The sequence below is a fragment of the Bufo bufo genome, chromosome 3 (assembly GCF_905171765.1).
Source record: "Bufo bufo chromosome 3, aBufBuf1.1, whole genome shotgun sequence".
In the NCBI taxonomy this organism is placed as follows: domain Eukaryota; kingdom Metazoa; phylum Chordata; class Amphibia; order Anura; family Bufonidae; genus Bufo; species Bufo bufo.
Genome location: NC_053391.1, coordinates 686,687,301 through 686,711,545, shown reverse-complemented (window position 1 = coordinate 686,711,545; position 24,245 = coordinate 686,687,301). Strand labels below are relative to the sequence as shown.

At 43.4% G+C, this 24,245-nt stretch overlaps 1 protein-coding gene across 1 annotated transcript in view; it reads left to right on the top strand.

Annotated features, from left to right (window-relative positions):
• P4HA3 (prolyl 4-hydroxylase subunit alpha 3) overlaps nt 1-24,245 on the top strand; it is a 34,043-nt gene that overhangs the window by 4,558 nt on the left and 5,240 nt on the right. The window contains exons 2-9 of the mRNA XM_040426523.1: nt 2,339-2,481; nt 5,330-5,553; nt 10,095-10,244; nt 11,871-11,922; nt 12,209-12,375; nt 12,986-13,162; nt 16,977-17,041; nt 23,328-23,487. Of these exons, the coding sequence (XP_040282457.1) occupies nt 2,339-2,481; nt 5,330-5,553; nt 10,095-10,244; nt 11,871-11,922; nt 12,209-12,375; nt 12,986-13,162; nt 16,977-17,041; nt 23,328-23,487 (1,138 nt within the window). The remainder of the gene's footprint in view (nt 1-2,338; nt 2,482-5,329; nt 5,554-10,094; nt 10,245-11,870; nt 11,923-12,208; nt 12,376-12,985; nt 13,163-16,976; nt 17,042-23,327; nt 23,488-24,245) is intronic.

The window sequence follows — 24,245 nt, the reverse complement described above, 5'->3', positions numbered from 1 at the left end:
GCCAGTCCCATTGAGATTGTGGGGGTTAAACGGTTAATTGGTTCGACGTCCTTCTAATACTCCCTGAGAAGATTGACAGGCGAGTGCGAATTGGCGAAGAGGTGCAAATATTTGGTGCTGACAATCAGGTCTCCGCGTCGTGTCTCCGGGGTGAAGTTCGGCTCCGTCTTGTGTTACTTCGCGGGATCAGTTTACAACAGATGGCTCCAACGTGAAGGAAGCAAAATTTCTGCCCAGTGAAAAAATTCTGCAGCTGCTGAAATCTGAATGTGTCAGGGCTCGTTCACCGCATTTGCGGATCCGCAATACACAGGCACCGCTCCGTTGTCATTCCGCATCACGGATGCGGACCCATTCATTTCAATGGGTCTGCCAATCCGGAGATGTGGAACGGAAGCATTACGGAGCGCTTTCTGGGGTTCCGTTTCGTGCCTCCGCACCGCAAAAAGATAGAACTTGCTCTATCTTTTTGCGGAACGGAGGGAATCGCGGACCCATTCAAGTTAATCCCCATCCCCATGCGCCTGCCCCACGGAAGGTGCCCGTGCATTGTGTACTGCAATTTGTGGTTCACAGCACGGGCACGGGACACCAACGATCGTGTGAATGAGCCCTCATCGGAATATGATGGAAAGTCACCCCCTGGGCCCAATTTTGTCCTGCACGCTGATGATGCATCCCGTGTGCTTTAGGCCTATTGCACACCACTGTATGGCTTTTTCAGTATTTTGCGGTCCGCAAAAAACGGATCCGCAAAAAATACAGATGATGTCCGTGTGCATTCCGTTTTTTGCTAAACGAAACAGCTGGCCCCTGATAGAACCCCCAGACCTGGGGGTACTACAATTGGTTTGTTGGTAATGGTTTGTAATATCCATGTTATGTCACCTTTCATGCTATACAATTGTAAACCAGCAGATAGGGTAGGGTGGGCAGTCTTTAGTAACAGGAATGGGATTTACCATCCAAATCCACCCCTCTTGATAGGAGTGGGCTGATCCAACTTCCTATCTAGCGAGAGGCAGAGCTAGTTAGGTTCAGTTGAGAATGTAGTAAGTGAGGAGTGAGGGAGCATGCAATCCATCTCTTGCTCCTCCAGGCCAGATGGACTACAGAGGTGACTCATCGTCAGGCGGACATCATTGCCCCAGAGAGACTGCAGGGTCCTAGGCCACAGAAGATTTGTAAACTACAGCATATTTGTGTCGGCAGTGCCCAAGTTATCAAGACCCTTCTGCAAGGTGGTGGGGAACATGTCAAGACACCATCACCACAGGTCAGGCTTAGCTAGAAGCCTCCGTCCCACAGTGGACACCACAGGGGCCAGAGTAAAATAGGCATTGTCAGCTAGCACCGGACCCCAGGGAGCGATTTCCTGAGGTAGGACACTATGACACTATAACATCTCATCAGGCCCACTACCACTCCCATCCTCTGCATCTGCTGCTTGGGGGGGGAGGGGGGCTCTCTGCATAAAGGTCTATTCACATGTTGTGGTCAAATGCTGCAAATTTCTACCTCCACATGTGGATAGGGGCTAGGGTGGCCACTTGCTTCACTCCAAAAATCCGGACATTCGAGGCCACACACCCCCAACTCTGCTAAGTCAATCCCCCAACTCTGCTAAGCCACGCTCCTTTCCCAGTAAGAGTGCCGGACAAAGACAACAAAAGGACTGGAAGACCTGAAGGTGAGCTGTGTGGGGCCCCGAGTGCTTCTCTCACCCTCAGTCCGCCGGCTCTAGTGACTGACTGGGGGTGGGAGAAGCACAAAGGAGGACACCCCAGTGTCCATCAAGGCCCTGTGCCGGATGGAGGACAGGGAGCCAGGAAACCAGTCTGTCTGGCCACCCTAATAGGGGTTGATAGTATTAAAGGGGCTCTTCGGGATTGGGATCATGGTCAGGAGACCAGTCATGGTGTCAAACTATAAAGACCTGTCATGAGTGCATCGGGTCCAGCACCGAGCCCCGTCCCTGCCACTGCCAATTTCTTACTAGATCATTAGTGTGACACACACCTCTCTACTGCTCAGTGGCCCCAGTGGTGGCCTGTGCAGAAAAGGCAGATGATCTAAGGTACCCAGATGCCACCACCTTATGTCTGCCCAGAGGCCTCCATGGCCCATGACCCAGCTGGAAGTTTTCTCTAACCATTTTCTTCCTCTGATGGATGACTAATCTCACCGTGTAAATCACATACGTGGCAGAGAGAGTCACCCGGAGTCTGAGATTCCTGATATCTGAAGTCAGAGGAGTCTCAGATCACATCACTTAACCCTTTGCAGATGACCTCACCATATCCTATTTCCTAGATGAAACCCATACATTGTCTCGCAGGTTCTACGACAAAGTGAAGACTCTCCACCTCAGCGCCGGTGCTCCAGTGTCGGACCCCATTTTTGCCTACACCCTGTTGAAGAGGCTGCAGTCCGAGTGGATGAACATGGTCAACAGTCTCGAGAACAGCGAGAGCATCAGAGGTAAGGAAAGATCAAAAATCACTAGACATTCTAAAAATCATAGAAGAACCACCAGAGACAGCAACACCAACACGTGTCCATAGGTGTAAAAATGGCTACCGCCACCTTAAATCATGCAATCTCCAACAGGTTGGTGTTAGGCGGTGAAAAACTGGGCAGTTGCCGTGAGCCTCTAAGGATGAACCCCCAGGTTCCCGGCCTAATACCTGTTCCCTTCCCTTCTGTGTTCAGTGTGGAGTGTATTTACCACACTACGCCGTAACAACGATATAGCGTTATTATTTGGATACTGTATATATGTATTATTATAGCATTGTATGGCGGTGTTATTTTGGCAACTAATGGCCGTGTTGTATGTAAAATATATGGCAGTGTTATGTGGGCACTATATGGTAGTGTTATTTGGACACCATATGGAGCTATTATTTAGACATTATATGGTAGTGTTATTAGAGCACTGATTGTCAGTATTTTATGGACAATATATGGCTTTGTTATGTGGGTACTATATGGCAGTATAATTTGGATACCATATGGAGATATTATTTAGGCATTGTATGGAGGAATATTATTTTGGCACTGAATGGCAGTATTGTATGGACAATATAATGGACGATATATGGCACTCTTAAGTGGGCACTAGCTATATGGTAGTATATTTTGGATACCATATGGAGGTTTCTTTTAGGTACTATATAGTGGTATTATTTTGGCACTAAATAGCAATATTATATGGAAAATATATGGCAGTGTTATGTGGGTATTATATGGTAGCATTATTTGGATACTGTATGGTGGTATTATTACAGCATTGTATGGCGGTGTTATTTGGCTGTATGGCGTGGGCTTGGTATCTAAGCATTACTATATATCTGTTTTTTATAAATATTTTTTTGAAAATGATCAGCTTTGCTTGTTTTCCAGGGACTCATATTGTGTAAGACGAGCTTAAAGGTGCATTTTATGGTCCAGATATGATATATCTGAAATATACACTCCGACAAAAGAAAAATCCTGCACCAAGAGGGAGATTTTGGAATGAAACTTTCTATGCATGAACTGTACAACTGAAAGGAGGCTCTAGGACCCTGTAGGCCGCCTCTAGCTTGGATACAAGATAAGATACTGCTAGCCAGGATACAGGATGAGATACGGCCTCTAGCCTGGATATAAGATGAGATACAGCCTCCTGCCTGGATACAAGATGAGATACGGCCTCTAGCCTGGATACAAGATGAGATATGGCCTCTATCCTGGATACAAGATGAGATACGGCCTCAAGCCTGGTTACAAGATGAGATACAGCCTCAAGCCTGGATACAAGATGAGATACGGACTCTAGCCTGGATACAAGATGAGATACGGCCTCTATCCTGGATACAAGATGAGATACGGCCTCAAGCCTGGTTACAAGATGAGATACGGACTCTAGCCTGGATACAAGATGAGATACGGCCTCCAGCCTGGATACAGAATGAGATACGGCCTCTAGCCTGGATACAAGATGAGATACAGCCTCTAGCCTGGATACTAGATGAGATACGGCCTCAAGCCTGGATACAAGATAAGATACGGACTCTAGCCTAGATTTAGATGAGATACAGCGTCTAGTCTGGAAACAAGATGAGATATGGCCTCTAGCCTGCATATAAGATGAGCTACGGCCTCTAGTCTGGAAACAAGATGAGATACAGCCTCTAGCCTGGGTATTAGATGAGATACGGACTCTAGCCTGGATACAAGATGAGATATAGTCTCTAGCCTGGATACAAAATGAGATACGGCCTCTAGCCTGGAAACAAGATGAGATACGACCTCTAGCCTGGATACAAGATGAGATACGGCCGCTAGCCTGGATACAAGATGAGATAAGGCCTCTAGTCTGGATGCAAGATAAGATACAGTCTCTAGCCTGGGTATTAGATGAGATACAGCCTCTATCCTGGATACAAGATGCGCTATGGCCTCTAGCCTGGATACTAAATGAGATACGGCCTCTAGTCTGGAAACAAGATGAGATACGACCTCTAGCCTGGATACAAGATGAGATACGGCCTCTAGTCTGGATGCAAAATGAGATACAGCCTCTAGCCTGGGTATTAGATGAGATACAGCCTCTATCCTGGATACGAGATGAGATATGGCCTCTAGCCTGGATACAAGATGAGATACAGTTGGGCATGGTGGCATACAGGTTCTCTTTGGTATCCTGTGGCACATTTGCCCACAGATGTTACAGCTGGGCCTATAGATTCTGGACACTCATAAGTTGCTGAAGCTGCCATGAGAGGAACACGTGTCCACAGGATGTCCTGCACCTTTTACTGAGCTGTCTTCTGCAATGGTTCCCCAGATCATCATACCAGCAGTCGGGGCAGTGTGTCCTCCACAGCAAATGCAGGATTGACGCTCTCAACACGAGGCCTCCATACTCTAACCTGACCATCATCAGATCCCGATTTTCTTTTGGGTGCGGTATTTGTTTTGTCAATGAGTGTATACCACTCTTCTGTCAAGTGGTTGAAAATTCTGGTCAGGCATTTTTTTACCCTAGTGCCTACTTAAGTAAGTTGATATTCAGGACTCTAATATTGCTGATGACCTCCTCAGTGCGAGCTGTCACGGCTTCCATCCCAGCTGGAGCAAAATAGTTTCTGTTGGGAGGTGGATCAAGCACTGTATGGGTTCTAAACATATCTACTAGTTTACCACCATGGTTAATGGTCCCACCAAGTTTCACTAGTTGTATGCGGACACAGTCAGCATGTCACTAAAGATCAAGCTAGAAATAAAGCAGATTCCGTCTTCTACATGAAGTTCCTCTTTGTCTCCTTACATCTTTTCTCAGAGCTGAAGGACGGTTATGAGAAGATGGAGAAGAACCTTCCAGTCCCAGAAGATGTTGAAGGAGCAGCCAAAGCTCTCATGAGATTACAAGATGTCTACTCCTTGAATGTTAAGGGTTTGACACAAGGAGTATTCCAGAGTGGACCCATTTCACACCTTCGTTTTCTACACAAGCTGGACCAGGTCTCCAGCATGTCAGCAGATGACTGTTTCCATATTGGCAAGGTATTGTAGAAGTGTTTCTCCAGAGTGTACTTTCTTCTGCTGAGTCTTCGGCATTCTCAGTTTCTTGTTCAGGGGATCACGTTCTAACATTGAATAATCATAGAGATATGTAACATATTTTACAGAATATGTTATACACTAGACTATAAGACGTCTCTATGTATACAGGGAGTGCAGAATTATTAGGCAAGTTGTATTTTTGAGGATTAATTTTATTATTGAACAACAACCATGTTCTCAATGAACCCCAAAAACTCATTAATATCAAAGCTGAATATTTTTGGAAGTAGTTTTTAGTTTGTTTTTAGTTTTAGCTATTTTAGGGGGATATCTGTGTGTGCAGGTGACTATTACTGTGCATAATTATTAGGCAACTTAACAAAAAACAAATATATACCCATTTCAATTATTTATTTTTACCAGTGAAACCAATATAACATCTCAACATTCACAAATATACATTTCTGACATTCAAAAACAAAACAAAAACAAATCAGTGACCAATATAGCCACCTTTCTTTGCAAGGACACTCAAAAGCCTGCCATCCATGGATTCTGTCAGTGTTTTGATCTGTTCACCATCAACATTGTGTGCAGCAGCAACCACAGCCTCCCAGACACTGTTCAGAGAGGTGTACTGTTTTCCCTCCTTGTAAATCTCACATTTGATGATGGACCACAGGTTCTCAATGGGGTTCAGATCAGGTGAACAAGGAGGCCATGTCATTGGATTTTCTTCTTTTATACCATTTCTTGCCAGCCACGCTGTGGAGTACTTGGACGCGTGTGATGGAGCATTGTCCTGCATGAAAATCATGTTTTTCTTGAAGGATGCAGACTTCTTCCTGTACCACTGCTTGAAGAAGGTGTCTTCCAGAAACTGGCAGTAGGACTGGGAGTTGAGCTTGACTCCATCCTCAACCCGAAAAGGCCCCACAAGCTCATCTTTGATGACACCAGCCCAAACCAGTACTCCACCTCCACCTTGCTGGCGTCTCTGCCCTTTACCAATCCAGCCACGGGCCCATCCATCTGGCCCATCAAGACTCACTCTCATTTCATCAGTCCATAAAACCTTAGAAAAATCAGTCTTGAGATATTTCTAGGCCCAGTCTTGACGTTTCAGCTTGTGTGTCTTGTTCAGTGGTGGTCGTCTTTCAGCCTTTCTTACCTTGGCCATGTCTCTGAGTATTGCACACTTTGTGCTTTTGGGCACTCCAGTGATGTTGCAGCTCTGAAATATGGCCAAACTGGTGGCAAGTGGCATCTTGGCAGCTGCACGCTTGACTTTTCTCAGTTCATGGGCAGTTATTTTGCGCCTTGGTTTTTCCACACGCTTCTTGCGACCCTGTTGACTATTTTGAATGAAACGCTTGATTGTTCGATGATCACGCTTCAGAAGCTTTGCAATTTTAAGAGTGCTGCATCCCTCTGCAAGATATCTCACTATTTTTGACTTTTCTGAGCCTGTCAAGTCCTTCTTTTGACCCATTTTGCCAAAGGAAAGGAAGTTGCCTAATAATTATGCACACCTAATATAGGGTGTTGATGTCATTAGACCACACCCCTTCTCAGTACAGAGATGCACATCACCTAATATGCTTAATTGGTAGTAGGCTTTCGAGCCTATACAGCTTGGAGTAAGACAACATGCATAAAGAGGATGATGTGGTCAAAATACTCATTTGCCTAATAATTCTGCACGCAGTGTAGATAACAGGGATAATACTTCAGTCAACCCTGGTGGTCTAAAGTAGTGAAGGGTTATTGCAAGTTACCCTGATAGTCTAAGGAAAAAGAGAAGTTAAAGCCAAATTCTATAGAGGACTAGAGTAATAGAAGGATTAACGCTTACTACGGGGGGGAAATTCTAACATATATGGAAGGCTAGCATTGTAGAGAGCTTAATGGTGGTCTAGGATAATGGAAGGGTTTATGCTTGCTTTCCTGGTGGTTTAGGGTACTAGAGAGGTTAATGTCTGCTTCTTTAGTGGTCTAGGGCAGTAAAGGGGTTGTTTGCATTTAGGTTGGTCTAGGGTAATGGGAGGGGAAATACCTGTGACCCTAGTAGTCTAGAGTACTAGAAAGGTTAATGCTTCCCTGGTGTCCTAGGTTAAGAAAAAAATTAAGATCTGCTTCCCTGATGGTCCAGATAAATGGAAGGGTTAATGCCTATTACCAGGTGGTCTAAGGTAGTGGAGTGCTTAATGCTTCCTGGTGGTCTAAGGATACTGAATAGGTTAATATTTCCCTGTGTCCCTGGTGGTCTAACGTAACAAAAGATTTAAGTCCTGCTTTTCTGATGATCTAGAAACCCATTTTCCTGGTGGTCTAAGGTAGTCTAGGGTAATAGAAGGGTAAATACCCATTCCCCTGGTGGTCTAAGATAATTGGAAGGGTTCATGCCCATTCCTTGTTGGTCTAGGGGTAGTAAAGTGCTTAATGCTTCCTGGTGGTCTAAGGGTACTGAATAGCTTAATATATCCCTGTGGAGGGGTTAATGTGTCCCTGGTGGTCTACACTAATAAAAGATTTAAGGTCTGCTTTTCTGATGATCTAGGCTCCGATCTCCCTGGTGGTCTAAGGTAGTGGAGGGGTTAATGCTTCCCTGCTGGTCTAGGGTAATAGAAGGGTTAATACCCATTTACCTGGTGGTCTAGGATAATGGAACGGTTAATGCCAATTTCTCTGGTGGTCTAGGTAGTGCAGTAATTAATGCTTCACCGGTGGTCTAGGGCAGTGGAGGGGTTTGTACCTCATATGCATATTTTAGTATAAAAAATACTATATATTCTGAACCCTCAGCTCTGAGCCTAAAATGTGCTGCACGAAGATGCCATCCGCCATTCCTGCCATCATTATTTTTCATTTTAAATGTTGTGCCTCATTGACATGCATCATGCTTCAAAAATGTAGTCATTATTTTTAAGAAGATGCCCCAGAGTTTACTTTTCTTCTTATTTATGTCTAGAACTAGGCTGCAAGTAACTGAGATATAAAAACTGCCCACGTGGTGAGTGGTTTAAAAGTCTGGAATCAATCGACAGCAAATCTTATATTAATTCGGAACATATGTGGGGGGCACGCGGAGGTGCCACAGAAGAGAGACGTTCTGTACTAATTCAAGAAACATAATCCCACAATTACAGAGAAAAAAGCAAAAAGACAACTCAATAATTGTGATTATTTTTCAAAAAGAAAACACTGTGCTAAAAAAAATACACAAATAACTCATTCGACGTTCAGTGAAATGTGAAAATTAGTCACTATTAGTATTTTTTTCTGTGTATAGTGTTTAGGCTTTTTTACACAGGCCGATGCACAGGCAATTACCGGGAATGAACCAAACGTTCCTGATAATTGCCCGATTGTTGTGTCGATGGGAGAGCTGCATTTACTGTCCATGCAGCAATGGTTTACAGACAGTAAATGATGATTGTTCTATATAAAAGATGGGCTTGCCTAATAAACAAGCGTTTCAATGACGGGTGGCACCAGTTACACAGGGCCTGATAATTGCCACAACTGTAAAAGGGCCTATGTGACCTTATATATACCCTCAGCAGAACAATGGAGCTGCCATTATACCTCCTGCTCTCTAATTATAATAAAACAACTTTGTAATAATGAGATGACTGCTGACATTTCTTCTTAATGATACTGAGATGACTCTGCTGACCCTTTCCTTGAATGATAAGTGATTCTGCTAAGCCCATCCTCTAATGATAATGTGATAAGATTACTCTGCTGACCCTTTCCCCCGAATGGTAATAAGTGACTCTTCTGAGCCTGCCCTCTAATGATTATAAGCGACTCTGCTGCCCTCTCCCTCTAATGATAATGAGATGACTCTGTTGAACCTGCCCTCTAATGATACTGAGATGACTCTGCTTACCTTCTAATCATACTGAGATGACTCTGCTGACCCTTTCCTTGAATGATAAGTGATTCTGCTAAGCCCATCCTCTAATGATAATGTGATAAGATGACTCTTCTGACTCTGTCCTCTAATAAGATGACTCTTCTGACCCAGTCCTTATATGATAAGATGATTCTGCTGACCCTTTTCCCCGAATGGTAATAAGTGACTCTTCTGAGCCTGCCCTCTAATGATTATAAACTAAATCTGCTGACCCTGTCCTCTAATGATAATAAGCGACTCTGTTGAGCATGCCCTCTAATGATAATGATATTACTCTGCTGACCCTCTCCTCTAATAATAATGAGATGACTCTGCTGAACCTGCCCTCTAATGATAATGAGATGACTCTGCTGTCCTCTCCCTCTAATGATAATTAATTACTCTGCTGTCCTCTCCCTCTAATGATAATGAGATGACTCTGCTGACCTTCTAATGATAATGAGATGACTCTGCTGACCCTCTAATGATAATGAGATGACTCTGCTGACCCTCTAATGATAATAACCTAAATCTGTTGATCTTACATTGAAATGCCCATCCCTGTAGATGACTAATGACATCATAACATCTCATTTTATGCCATATTATATGGCCTCTCATCCTCCATTGTACCCCACAGGTGGCCTATGACATGGAGGACTTTTACCACTCTATCCCATGGCTCGAGGAGGCAGTCAGTAAGTTCCGGGATTCCTATGGCAGCTGGTTAACGGAGGATCAGGGCTCCCTGGAAGATGCATTGGATTACTTAGCTTTTTCCTACTACAAGGTGAGTGACATCAGTGGCTGCTGATTCTTTTACTCTCTGTTGTCATCCAGTAGAAGAAGAACTTTATAATCGTCCTACCTCATAAGCATAGAAATAAAACCTGAAATAAGATCTGCTGACTGCTTCGCTCCTCTGCAGGATATCCATTTCACACAAATTTCCAGCCTGATTTTTATTTCCATCCTGTGGTCGGGGAAATGACACGAGGAATCTAGATAATTAGTTGCAGAAATGCCTGCCGAAAAAGCTTAATACCGCAAGTCATACATTGTGACATCAACATAAGATCTGCACTAAGATCAGCTCCACTCTAATGCTCGGCGGCAGAGCTAGCACTCTGCCCATGGGGGTCTAGGGAAGATAAAGGATGAATAGTAACATCCCTGGTGATCTAGGGCAGTAAAGGGTTTAATGTTAACATTCCTGGTACTGGGTTAGTGAAGTGGTCAATAGTAACATTCCTGATGGTCTAGGTCAATGAAGGGGTTAATCGTAACATCCCTGGTAAGAGGCCACTGAAGGTGTTAATAGTATAACATTCCTGCTGGTCTAGGTCAGTAAAGGGGTTAATTGTAACATCCCTGGTAAGAGGTCAGTGAAGGCGTTCATAGTAACATTCCTGGTGGTCTAGGTCAGTGAAGGGGTTAATCGTAACATCCCTGGTAAGAGGTCAGTGAAGGCGTTCATAGTAACATTCCTGGTGGTCTAGGTCAGTGAAGGGGTTAATCGTAACATCCCTGGTAAGAGGTCAGTGAAGGCGTTCATAGTAACATTCCTGGTGGTCTAGGTCAGTGAAGGGGTTAATCGTAACATACCTAGTGATGTAGGGCAGTGAAGAGGTTAATAGTAATATACCTGGTAGTCTAGGATAGTTAAGTAGTTAACAGTAATATCCCTAGTAGGCTATATAAGTGAAGGGGTTAATAGTAACATCCCTGGCAGGCCACATCAGTGAAGGGAGCAATTGTAACATCTGAAATGGTCTAGGACAGTCAAGGGATTAATAAAACCATCGCTGGTGGTCTAGGACAGTGAAGGGGTTAATAGTACATCCCTGGTAGGTTAGGTAAGCGAGGGGAACAATGGTAACAACCCAGGTGGTCTATGGCAGTGAAGGCGTTAATAATAAGATATCTGGTGCAGTGCAGAGCAGTGAAAGGGTTAATCACATCTGATTTGTTTCTAGAGCAGTGAATGGGTTAATAATAACATCCCTGGTAGGTTCGGTCAGTGACGGGACCATAGTAATAACCCTGATGGTTTAGGGAGGTGAAGAGGTTCATGATAGCATCCCTGGCGGTCTACGGCAGTTAGGGCATTAATAGTAACATTCCTGGTGGATCTATGTCATTGAAGGGGTTAATAATAACACCAAGGGTGATGAAGGGGTTAACAGTAACATCCGTAGGCTAGGTCAGAGAAGGGATGAATGGAAACAATCCAGATGGTCTAGGACAGTAGAAGGGGTTAATAATATTTTTTCTGGGGGTCTGCATTAGTGAAGGGGTTCCTGTAGCCTATAGAAGTATGAAAAGTATAAAAGTATAAAAATCCAGCTGCTGGTTGGAAAAATGTCGAATATTTCCATGGGACGACCCCTTTAATGACAATCTGCTCTTCTTCAAGACAGGGAACGTGTCTCGGGCGTTACGTCTCTCCAGGGAGTGTCTGCTGTACGGTATGTGAGAAACCATCAGCAAGCAGGTCGCCTGCCGCGGACTCATCTTCTGCTTCTCCGTTCTAAACCCTTCACACACTGATCAAGTTTGTAAAATACATGACAGAAAAGTAAAGGTTATATTTCTCCAAGTCCCTCCGTCCAACAGATTTTCCTAAGTGTCAGTCTTTAGTGCAGTTCTCGCATTCTATTCATGAATAAACAGGACACTTTATGTGCTGCGCTTTATACTGCAACTCGACTCTAAAAAAATGCTTTATTACCATAACCTACTTCTCTCCTGCAGATCCTTATAACATGAGACTGGCCCTAAATGTCGCCAAATATGAAAAGATATTAGACGAGACTCCGGCTAGAGAGGCCGTGGAGGAGCCAACCCTGCTGAGGCCGAACGTCACCCACCTGAGGACACGAGACCTGTATGAGGGGCTCTGCCAGACTATGGGGTCCCAGGTACAGACAGAGATATGTCACTGGTAAAGATATCCAAGAGACCTGTCAGTGACATCACATGGTGCTGAGTCTGATGACATCATCGGGTACAGGATCTATGTACACTGTAAGGCCTCATGCACACGGCCGTTGTTTGGGTCCGCATCCGAGCCGCCGTTTTGGCGGCTCGGATGTGGACCCATTCACTTCACTCTGTGTGCCGTCCGCATCCGTGGCTCCGTGCCGCGGCCCCACTAAAAAAATATAACATGTCCTATTCTTGTCCGCGCTTTGCGGACAATAATAGGCATTTATATTGCCGGCGCCCGTTCCGTTCCGCAATTTGCGGAAGGCAATACGGGCGGCTTCCGTTTTTTGCAGATCCGTGGTTTGCGGACTGCAAAAAAACGGCACGGTCGTGAGGCCTAAAATAGTGACACATTCATCAGTGTGATGACATCATCAGGACATGTCGCTGCAGCTTATAGATAGGCCGGACCATGACTGGAGGGGGGAAGAACCACAGTGGCTACACTGTTAAATACATAAAAGGGGGGCTCATATGACAGAGATACTCCTGTGCCGGGGCTTCCTCCATCTTTCATCCTCTGCTGTGTCATCTCCTCTTTAGCCTTTTCAACATGAGGATCCAAGACTGACGTGTTCTTATGACACAAACAGAAGCCCCTATCTCATCCTCCAGCCCCTGAAGAAGCAGGTGGTGAACCTGGCTCCTTACATCCTTCTCTACCATGACTTTGTCAGTGACTATGAGGCAGAGAAGATCAAGGAACTTGCTGCTCCATGGGTGAGTTGAAGCTCTGAGCATCTCCTCCAAATTATACAAGCTGCATTCATCATTCTGCTGGTGCAGTCACTGTGTACATACATTACATTACATATCCTGTACTTATCCTGAGTTACCTCCTGTATTATACTCCAGAGCTGCACTCACTATTCTGCTGGTGCAGTCACTGTGTACATACATTACTTATCCTGTACTGATCCTGAGTTACATCCTGTATTATACTCCAGAGCTGCACTCACTATTCTGCTGGTGCAGTCACTGTGTACATACATTACTTATCCTGTACTGATCCTGAGTTACATCCTGTATTATACTCCAGAGCTGCACTCACTATTCTGCTGGTGGAGTCGCTGTGTACATACATTACATTACTTATCCTGTACTGATCCTGAGTTACATCCTGTATTATACTCCAGAGCTGCACTCACTATTCTGCTGGTGGAGTCACTGTGTACATACATTACTTATCCTGTACTGATCCTGAGTAACATCCTGCATTTTACTCCAGAGCTGCACTCACTATTCTACTGGTGCAGTCACTGTGTGCATACATGACTTATCCTGTACTGATCCTGAGTTACATCCAGTATTATACTCCAGAGCTGCACTCACTATTCTACTGGTGCAGTCACTGTGTGCATACATGACTTATCCTATACTGATCCTGAGTTACATCCTGTATTATACTCCAGAGCTGCACTCACTATTCTGCTGGTGGAGTCACTGTGTACATACATTAGATTACTTATCCTGTACTGATCCTGAGTTACATCCTGTATTATACTCCAGAGCTGCACTCACTATTCTGCTGGTGGAGTCACTGTGTATGTAAATTACATTACTTATCCTGTACTGATCCTCAGTTACATCCTGTATTATACTCCAGAGCTGCACTCACTATTCTGCTGGTGGAGTCACTGTGTACATACATTACTTATCCTGTACTGATCCTGAGTAACATCCTGCATTTTACTCCAGAGCTGCACTCACTATTCTGCTGGTGCAGTCACTGTGTACATACATTACTTATCCTGTACTGATCCTGAGTACATCCTGCATTTTACTCCAGAGCTGCACTCACTATTCTGCTGGTGCAGTCACTGTGTACATACATTACATTACTCATCCTGTACTGATCCTGAGTTACATCCTGTATTATACTCCAGAGCTGCACTCACTATTCTGCTGGTGCAGTCACTGTGTACATACATTACTTATCCTGCACTGATCCTGAGTTACATCCTGTATTATACTCCAGAGCTGCACTCACTATTCTGCTGGTGGAGTCACTGTGTACATACATTACTTATCCTGTACTGATCCTGAGTTACATCCTGTATTATACTCCAGAGCTGCGCTCACTATTCTGCTGGTGCAGTCACTGTGTACATACATTACATTACTTATCCTGTACTGATCCTGAGTAACATCCTGTATTATACTCCAGAGCTGCACTCACTATTCTGCTGGTGCAGTCACTGTGTACATAGATTACTTATCCTGTACTGATCCTGAGTTACATCCTGTATTATACTTCAGAGCTGCACTCACTATTCTGCTGGTGCAGTCACTGTGTACATACATTACTTATCCTGTACTGATCCTGAGTTACATCCTGTATTATACTCCAGAGCTGCACTCACTATTCTGCTGGTGCAGTCACTGTGTACATACATTACTTATCCTGTACTGATCCTGAGTTACATCCTGTATTATACTCCAGAGCTGCACTCACTATTCTGCTGGTGCAGTCACTGTGTACATACATTACTTATCTTGTACTGATCCTGAGTTACATCCTGTATTATACTCCAGAGCTGCACTCACTATTCTGCTGGTGGAGTCACTGTGTATGTAAATTACATTACTTATCCTGTACTGATCCTCAGTTACATCCTGTATTATACTCCAGAGCTGCACTCACTATTCTGCTGGTGGAGTCACTGTGTACATACATTACTTATCCTGTACTGATCCTGAGTAACATCCTGCATTTTACTCCAGAGCTGCACTCACTATTCTGCTGGTGCAGTCACTGTGTACATACATTACATTACTTATCCTGTACTGATCCTGAGTACATCCTGCATTTTTCTCCAGAGCTGCACTCACTATTCTGCTGGTGCAGTCACTGTGTACATACATTACATTACTTATCCTGTACTGATCCTGAGTTACATCCTGTATTATACTCCAGAGCTGCACTCACTATTCTGCTGGTGCAGTCACTGTGTACATACATTACTTATCCTGTACTGATCCTGAGTTACATCCTGTATTACACTCCAGAGCTGCACTCACTATTACTGCTGGTGCAGTCACTGTGTACATACATTACTTATCCTGTACTGATCCTGAGTTACATCCTGTATTATACTCCAGAGCTGCGCTCACTATTCTGCTGGTGCAGTCACTGTGTACATACATTACATTACTTATCCTGTACTGATCCTGAGTTACATCCTGTATTATACTCCAGAGCTGCACTCACTATTCTGCTGGTGCAGTCACTGTGTACATACATTACATTACTTATCCTGTACTGATCCTGAGTAACATCCTGTATTATACTCCAGAGCTGCACTCACTATTCTGCTGGTGCAGTCACTGTGTACATACATTACATTACTTATCCTGTACTGATCCTGAGTTACATCCTGTATTATACTCCAGAGCTGCACTCACTATTCTGCTGGTGCAGTCACTGTGTACATTACATTACTTATCCTGTACTGATCCTGAGTTACATCCTGTATTATACTCCAGAGCTGCACTCACTATTCTGCTGGTGGAGTCACTGAGTACATACATTACTTATCCTGTACTGATCCTGAGTTACATCCTGTATTATACTCCAGAGCTGCACTCACTATTCTGCTGGTGCAGTCACTGTGTACATACATTACATTACTTATCCTGTACTGATCCTGAGTTACATCCTGTATTATACTCCAGAGCTGCACTCACTATTCTGCTGGTGCAGTCACTGTGTACATACATTACTTATCCTGTACTGATCCTGAGTTACATCCTGTATTATACTCCAGAGCTGCACTCACTATTCTGCTGGTGCAGTCACTGTGTACATACATTACATTACTTATCCTGTACTGATCCGGAGTTACATCCTGTATTATACTCCAGAGCTGCACTCAGATCATACACTTTCCCAAGTCTCACCCGCAGTACAGACAAGGATAGGACAGTTCTATTACGGGTCGGCCGGTATCTGTGTTTTGCGGATCGCGAGCCCTCAGGCGGTATACAGCCGGTGATGTCACTTCTCACAGTGTATTACTGGATGTTTTTGTTCTCTATGGTTACTCTGGATCAGAACAGAACGTCGCCCCCTCCAGAGGGGGAGACATTTTATGAGGCTCCAGAGCCGGGACGTTCCTCATTACACATTCCTAGAAGTCGGGTTGAGGATTCATGCGCCAGAATGACGTCGCTTTTTCCTTCTGCTCATAAGATTTGGCTGCGACCGCCAAAGGAGAGAATGGAGAAACCTCACAACGACGTATAACCGTCTCAGATACACGGAGATAGCTGGGAAACCTTCATATTATCTGTCACCGGGAAAGCTGGGTGACAGCCAGGATGACTGGAATTACAGCTTTCCCACTGGACATCGTCATCCAGCTTTCCTGCAGTCCTCAGTAGGATAGACAGTGATACATCAGGGCCTAGGAAAGCTGGGTGACGGGTGCCATGTATTGGATTTCTGTTACTATTCTTCAAATCGTGTCAAATGTATCAAAATTTAACAAGTTACACGATACGTAGTAACAAAGGTGTCCATCGTCTTCTCCAGCTGCAGCGGTCGGTGGTGGCCTCCGGAGTCCAGCAGGCGAAGGCCGAGTACAGGATCAGCAAAAGGTAGTGGGCTCCTCCGGGAACTGTGTATTCAGCTGCCAGGAGGGGTTGTAGAGGGATGAGACATCATGAAATCCCCATTGCTAGAAACAATACCCCCATAACAATGCTAGAGACAATACCCCCATAACAATGCTAGAGACAATACCCCCATAACAATGCTAGAGACAATACCCCCATAACAATCCTAGAGACAATACCCCCATAACAATGCTAGAGACAATACCCCCATAACAATGCTAGAGACAATACCCCCATAACAGTGCTAGAGACAATACCCCCATAACAATGCTAGAGACAATACCCCCATAACAGTGCTAGAGACAATACCCCATAACATTGCTAGAAACAATACCCCCATAACAATGCTAGAGACAATACCCCATAACAATGCTAGAGACAATACCCCTATAACATTGCTAGAGACAATACCCCCATAACAATGCTAGAGACAATACCCCCATAACAATGCTAGAGACAATACCCCCATAACAGTGCTAGAGACAATACCCCCATAACAATGCTAGAGACAATACCCCCATAACAGTGCTAGAGACAATACCCCATAACATTGCTAGAAACAATACCCCCATAACAATGCTAGAGACAATACCCCATAACAATGCTAGAGACAATACCCCCATAACATTGCTAGAGACAATACCCCCATAACAATGCTAGAGACAATACCCCCATAACAATGCTAGAGACAATACCCCCATAACAATGCTAGAGACAATACCCCCATAACAATGCTAGAGACAATACCCCCATAACAATGCTAGAGACAATACCCCCATAACAATGCTAGAGACAATACCCCATAACAATGCTAGAGACAATACCCCCATAACAATGCTAGAGACAATACCCCATAACAATGCTAGAGACAATACCCCCATAACATTGCTAGAGACAATACCCCCATAACAATGCTAGAGACAATACCCCCATAACAATGTTAGAGACAATACACCATAACAATGCTAGAGACAATACCCCATAACATTGCTAGAAACAATACCCCATAACATTGCTAGAAACAATACACCATAACAATGCTAGAGACAATACCCCCATAACAATGCTAGAGACAATACCCCCATAACAATGCTAGAGACAATACCCCCATAACAATTCTAGAGACAATACCCCATAACATTGCTAGAAACAATACCACCATAACAATGCTAGAGACAATACCCCCATAACAATGCTAGAGACAATACCCCATAACAATTCTAGAGACAATACCCCATAACATTGCTAGAAACAATACCACCATAACAATGCTAGAGACAATACCCCCATAACAATGCTAGAGACAATACCCCATAACAATGCTAGAGACAATACCCCATAACAATGCTAGAGACAATACCCCATAACAATGCTAGAGACAATACCCCATAACAATGCTAGAGACAATACCCCATAACAATGCTAGAGACAATACCCCCATAACAATGCTAGAGACAATACCCCATAACATTGCTAGAAACAATACCACCATAACAATGCTAGAGACAATACCCCCATAACATTGCTAGAAACAATACCACCATAACATTGCTAGAAACAATACCCCCATAACATTGCTAGAGACAATACCCCATAACAATGCTAGAGACAATACCCCCATAACATTGCTAGAAACAATACCCCATAACAATGCTAGAGACAATACCCCATAACATTGCTAGAAACAATACCCCATAACATTGCTAGAGACAATACCCCATAACAATGCTAGAGACAATACCCCCATAACATTGCTAGAAACAATACCCCCATAACATTGCTAGACAATACCCCATAACAATGCTAGAGACAATACCCCCATAACATTGCTAGAAACAATACCCCATAACAATGCTAGAGACAATACCCCATAACATTGCTAGAAACAATACCCCATAACATTGCTAGAGACAATACCCCCATAACAATGCTAGAGACAATACCCCCATAACAATGCTAGAGACAATACCCCCATAACAATGCTAGAGACAATACCCCCATAACAATGCTAGAGACAATACCCCCATAACAATGCTAGAGACAATACCCCATAACATTGCTAGAAACAATACCCCCATAACAATGCTAGAGACAATACCCCTATAACATTGCTAGAGACAATACCCCCATAACAATGCTAGAGACAATACCCCCATAACAATGCTAGAGACAATACCCCCATAACAATGCTAGAGACAATACCCCATAACATTGCTAGAAACAATACCCCCATAACATTGCTAGAAACAATACCCCCATAACAATGCTAGAGACAATACCCCATAACAATGCTAGAGACAATACCCCTATAACATTGCTAGAGACAATACCCCCATAACAATGCTAGAGACAATACCCCCATAACAATGCTAGAGACAATACCCCCATAACAATGCTAGAGACAATACCCCCATAACAATGCTAGAGACAATACCCCCATAACAATGCTAGAGACAATACCCCCATAACAATGCTAGAGACAATACCCCCATAACAATGCTAGAGACAATACCCCCTATAACATTGCTAGAGACAATACCCCCATAACATTGCTAGAGACAATACCCCCATAACAATGTTAGAGACAATACCCCATAACAATGCTAGAGACAATACCCCATAACATTGCTAGAAACAATACCCCATAACATTGCTAGAAACAATACACCATAACAATGCTAGAGACAATACCCCATAACAATGCTAGAGACAATACCCCCATAACAATGCTAGAGACAATACCCCCATAACAATTCTAGAGACAATACCCCATAACATTGCTAGAAACAATACCACCATAACAATGCTAGAGACAATACCCCCATAACAATGCTAGAGACAATACCCCATAACAATTCTAGAGACAATACCCCATAACATTGCTAGAAACAATACCACCATAACAATGCTAGAGACAATACCCCCATAACAATGCTAGAGACAATACCCCATAACAATGCTAGAGACAATACCCCCATAACAATTCTAGAGACAATACCCCATAACATTGCTAGAAACAATACCACCATAACAATGCTAGAGACAATACCCCCATAACATTGCTAGAAACAATACCACCATAACAATGCTAGAAACAATACCCCCATAACATTGCTAGAGACAATACCCCATAACAATGCTAGAGACAATACCCCCATAACATTGCTAGAGACAATACCCCCATAAGAATGCTAGAGACAATACCCCATAACAATGCTAGAGACAATACCCCATAACAATGCTAGAGACAATACCCCATAACATTGCTAGAAACAATACCACCATAACAATGCTAGAGACAATACCCCCATAACATTGCTAGAAACAATACCACCATAACAATGCTAGAGACAATACCCCCATAACATTGCTAGAAACAATACCACCATAACAATGCTAGAGACAATACCCCCATAACAATGCTAGAGACAATACCCCCATAACAATGCTAGAGACAATACCCCCATAACAATGCTAGAGACAATACCCCCATAACAATGCTAGAGACAATACCCCCATAACAATGCTAGAGACAATACCCCCATAACAATGCTAGAGACAATACCCCCATAACAATGCTAGAGACAATACCCCCATAACAATTCTAGAGACAATACCCCATAACATTGCTAGAAACAATACCACCATAACAATGCTAGAGACAATACCCCCATAACAATGCTAGAGACAATACCCCATAACAATGCTAGAGACAATACCCCATAACAATGCTAGAGACAATACCCCATAACAATGCTAGAGTCAATACCCCATAACAATGCTAGAGACAATACCCCATAACAATGCTAGAGACAATACCCCCATAACAATGCTAGAGACAATACCCCATAACATTGCTAGAAACAATACCACCATAACAATGCTAGAGACAATACCCCCATAACATTGCTAGAAACAATACCACCATAACATTGCTAGAAACAATACCCCATAACATTGCTAGAGACAATACCCCATAACAATGCTAGAGACAATACCCCCATAACATTGCTAGAAACAATACCCCCATAACATTGCTAGACAATACCCCATAACAATGCTAGAGACAATACCCCCATAACATTGCTAGAAACAATACCCCATAACAATGCTAGAGACAATACCCCATAACATTGCTAGAAACAATACCCCATAACATTGCTAGAGACAATACCCCCATAACAATGCTAGAGACAATACCCCCATAACAATGCTAGAGACAATACCCCCATAACAATGCTAGAGACAATACCCCCATAACAATGCTAGAGACAATACCCCCATAACAATGCTAGAGACAATACCCCATAACATTGCTAGAAACAATACCCCCATAACAATGCTAGAGACAATACCCCTATAACATTGCTAGAGACAATACCCCCATAACAATGCTAGAGACAATACCCCCATAACAATGCTAGAGACAATACCCCCATAACAATGCTAGAGACAATACCCCATAACATTGCTAGAAACAATACCCCCATAACATTGCTAGAAACAATACCCCCATAACAATGCTAGAGACAATACCCCATAACAATGCTAGAGACAATACCCCTATAACATTGCTAGAGACAATACCCCCATAACAATGCTAGAGACAATACCCCCATAACAATGCTAGAGACAATACCCCCATAACAATGCTAGAGACAATACCCCCATAACAATGCTAGAGACAATACCCCCATAACAATGCTAGAGACAATACCCCCATAACATTGCTAGAGACAATACCCCCATAACAATGCTAGAGACAATACCCCCATAACAATGTTAGAGACAATACCCCTTAACAATGCTAGAGACAATACCCCATAACATTGCTAGAAACAATACCCCATAACATTGCTAGAAACAATACACCATAACAATGCTAGAGACAATACCCCCATAACAATGCTAGAGACAATACCCCCATAACAATGCTAGAGACAATACCCCCATAACAATTCTAGAGACAATACCCCATAACATTGCTAGAAACAATACCACCATAACAATGCTAGAGACAATACCCCCATAACAATGCTAGAGACAATACCCCATAACAATTCTAGAGACAATACCCCATAACATTGCTAGAAACAATACCACCATAACAATGCTAGAGACAATACCCCCATAACAATGCTAGAGACAATACCCCATAACAATGCTAGAGACAATACCCCATAACAATGCTAGAGACAATACCCCCATAACAATTCTAGAGACAATACCCCATAACATTGCTAGAAACAATACCACCATAACAATGCTAGAGACAATACCCCCATAACATTGCTAGAAACAATACCACCATAACAATGCTAGAAACAATACCCCCATAACATTGCTAGAGACAATACCCCATAACAATGCTAGAGACAATACCCCCATAACATTGCTAGAGACAATACCCCCATAAGAATGCTAGAGACAATACCCCATAACAATGCTAGAGACAATACCCCATAACAATGCTAGAGACAATACCCCATAACATTGCTAGAAACAATACCACCATAACAATGCTAGAGACAATACCCCCATAACATTGCTAGAAACAATACCACCATAACAATGCTAGAGACAATACCCCCATAACATTGCTAGAAACAATACCACCATAACAATGCTAGAGACAATACCACCATAACAATGCTAGAAACAATACCCCCATAACATTCCTAGAGACAATACCCCCATAACATTGCTAGAGACAATACCCCCATAACAATGCTAGAGACAATACCCCCATAACATTGCTAGAAACAATACCCCCATAACATTGCTAGAGACAATACCCCATAACAATGCTAGAGACAATACCCCATAACATTGCTAGAGACAATACCCCTATAACAATGCTAGAAACAAATACACATTAAGAATAATAGAAAAAAACACCCCTATTACAATGAAAAAGTATCCTATAACATTGCCAGGCAGGGTGCCCACATAGCAATGTCAGCAAATATCCCTAATACAACGTCAGAGAAAATACCCTATAACAGTGGTAGTTACACTACCCCCATAACTGTACCAGAACAGTGCATCACAATGCCAATCACAGTGCCCCCCATGGCAGTGCCAATCACAGTGCCCCTCATAACCACACAAGGCAAACATTCCCCATAGCTGCACCAATCACGGTGCTTTCAAAACAGTGCCATTAACCCCTCAAGTGCCAGTCATTATTGATCATCCTCAGAAATATGAGTGAAATTCCCATCCGCCCCCGCCATGAATCCGTCTGTACCATTCTCTTGTATTGCAGCGCGTGGCTGAAGGACACGGCCGACCCGGTTCTCAGAAATCTGGACGTCCGCATCGCAGCAGCGACCGGTTTACACGCCAAAGCTCCATACGCTGAGTACCTCCAGGTGGTCAATTACGGTATCGGCGGACACTACGAGCCGCACTTTGACTATGCTACGGTATGCGATGAGGAGGCTTGTAAAGGGCCTGAGAGCTCCCACCCTACATTTTGCTTTCATTTTTCTGTCAGGTACATGGTTGTCATGGAAACAGACCGCATCAATTTGTAAATCCTGCCTGACTTTAAAGTAGCGCTCCCACTACATTTTTTATTCTCCAACCGGTTAGAAAGACACATGACGTAAACTGTAGTGAAGGTCATTTTTTTTTATTACCAGTGACTGTATTTGTGAGTTATAACCTCCCTTCCGATCCTCAGCTGTGTCATGTGACCCGCTCTCTGATCTCCAACTGACACAGGACAGGAAGTCAGTTACTTCTCTATTCATTCCTATCAGGCTGAGAGTAAGGCCCCCCATAGGAATAAATAGAGAAACTGACTTCTTGTCCACACATCAGATGCTGCATCATTTGGAAAGTCTGAGTGGCGGTCACATGACTCAGCTGAGGATAAGAAGGGAGGTTATAACTCACAAATACAGTCACTGCTAAAAAGATTACCTTCATTACACATTACATCCTGCACCTTTCTAACAGGTGAGGGAATAAAGATTTTTTCTTTAATTATAACAGATATGTCGGTGTATGTCAGGATACTGATGTAGATGTGGTCTCCATGACAACACTGTACCTCACGGAAATTAGACACTCTCAGTAGTGCAGCCTCAGGCTTTGGGCCTGTAACCTCAAGCCATCAGTCTTCAGTATAGACAATAGAGACTAAGGCCTCATGCACACGACGTTTTCCGTTTTCTTT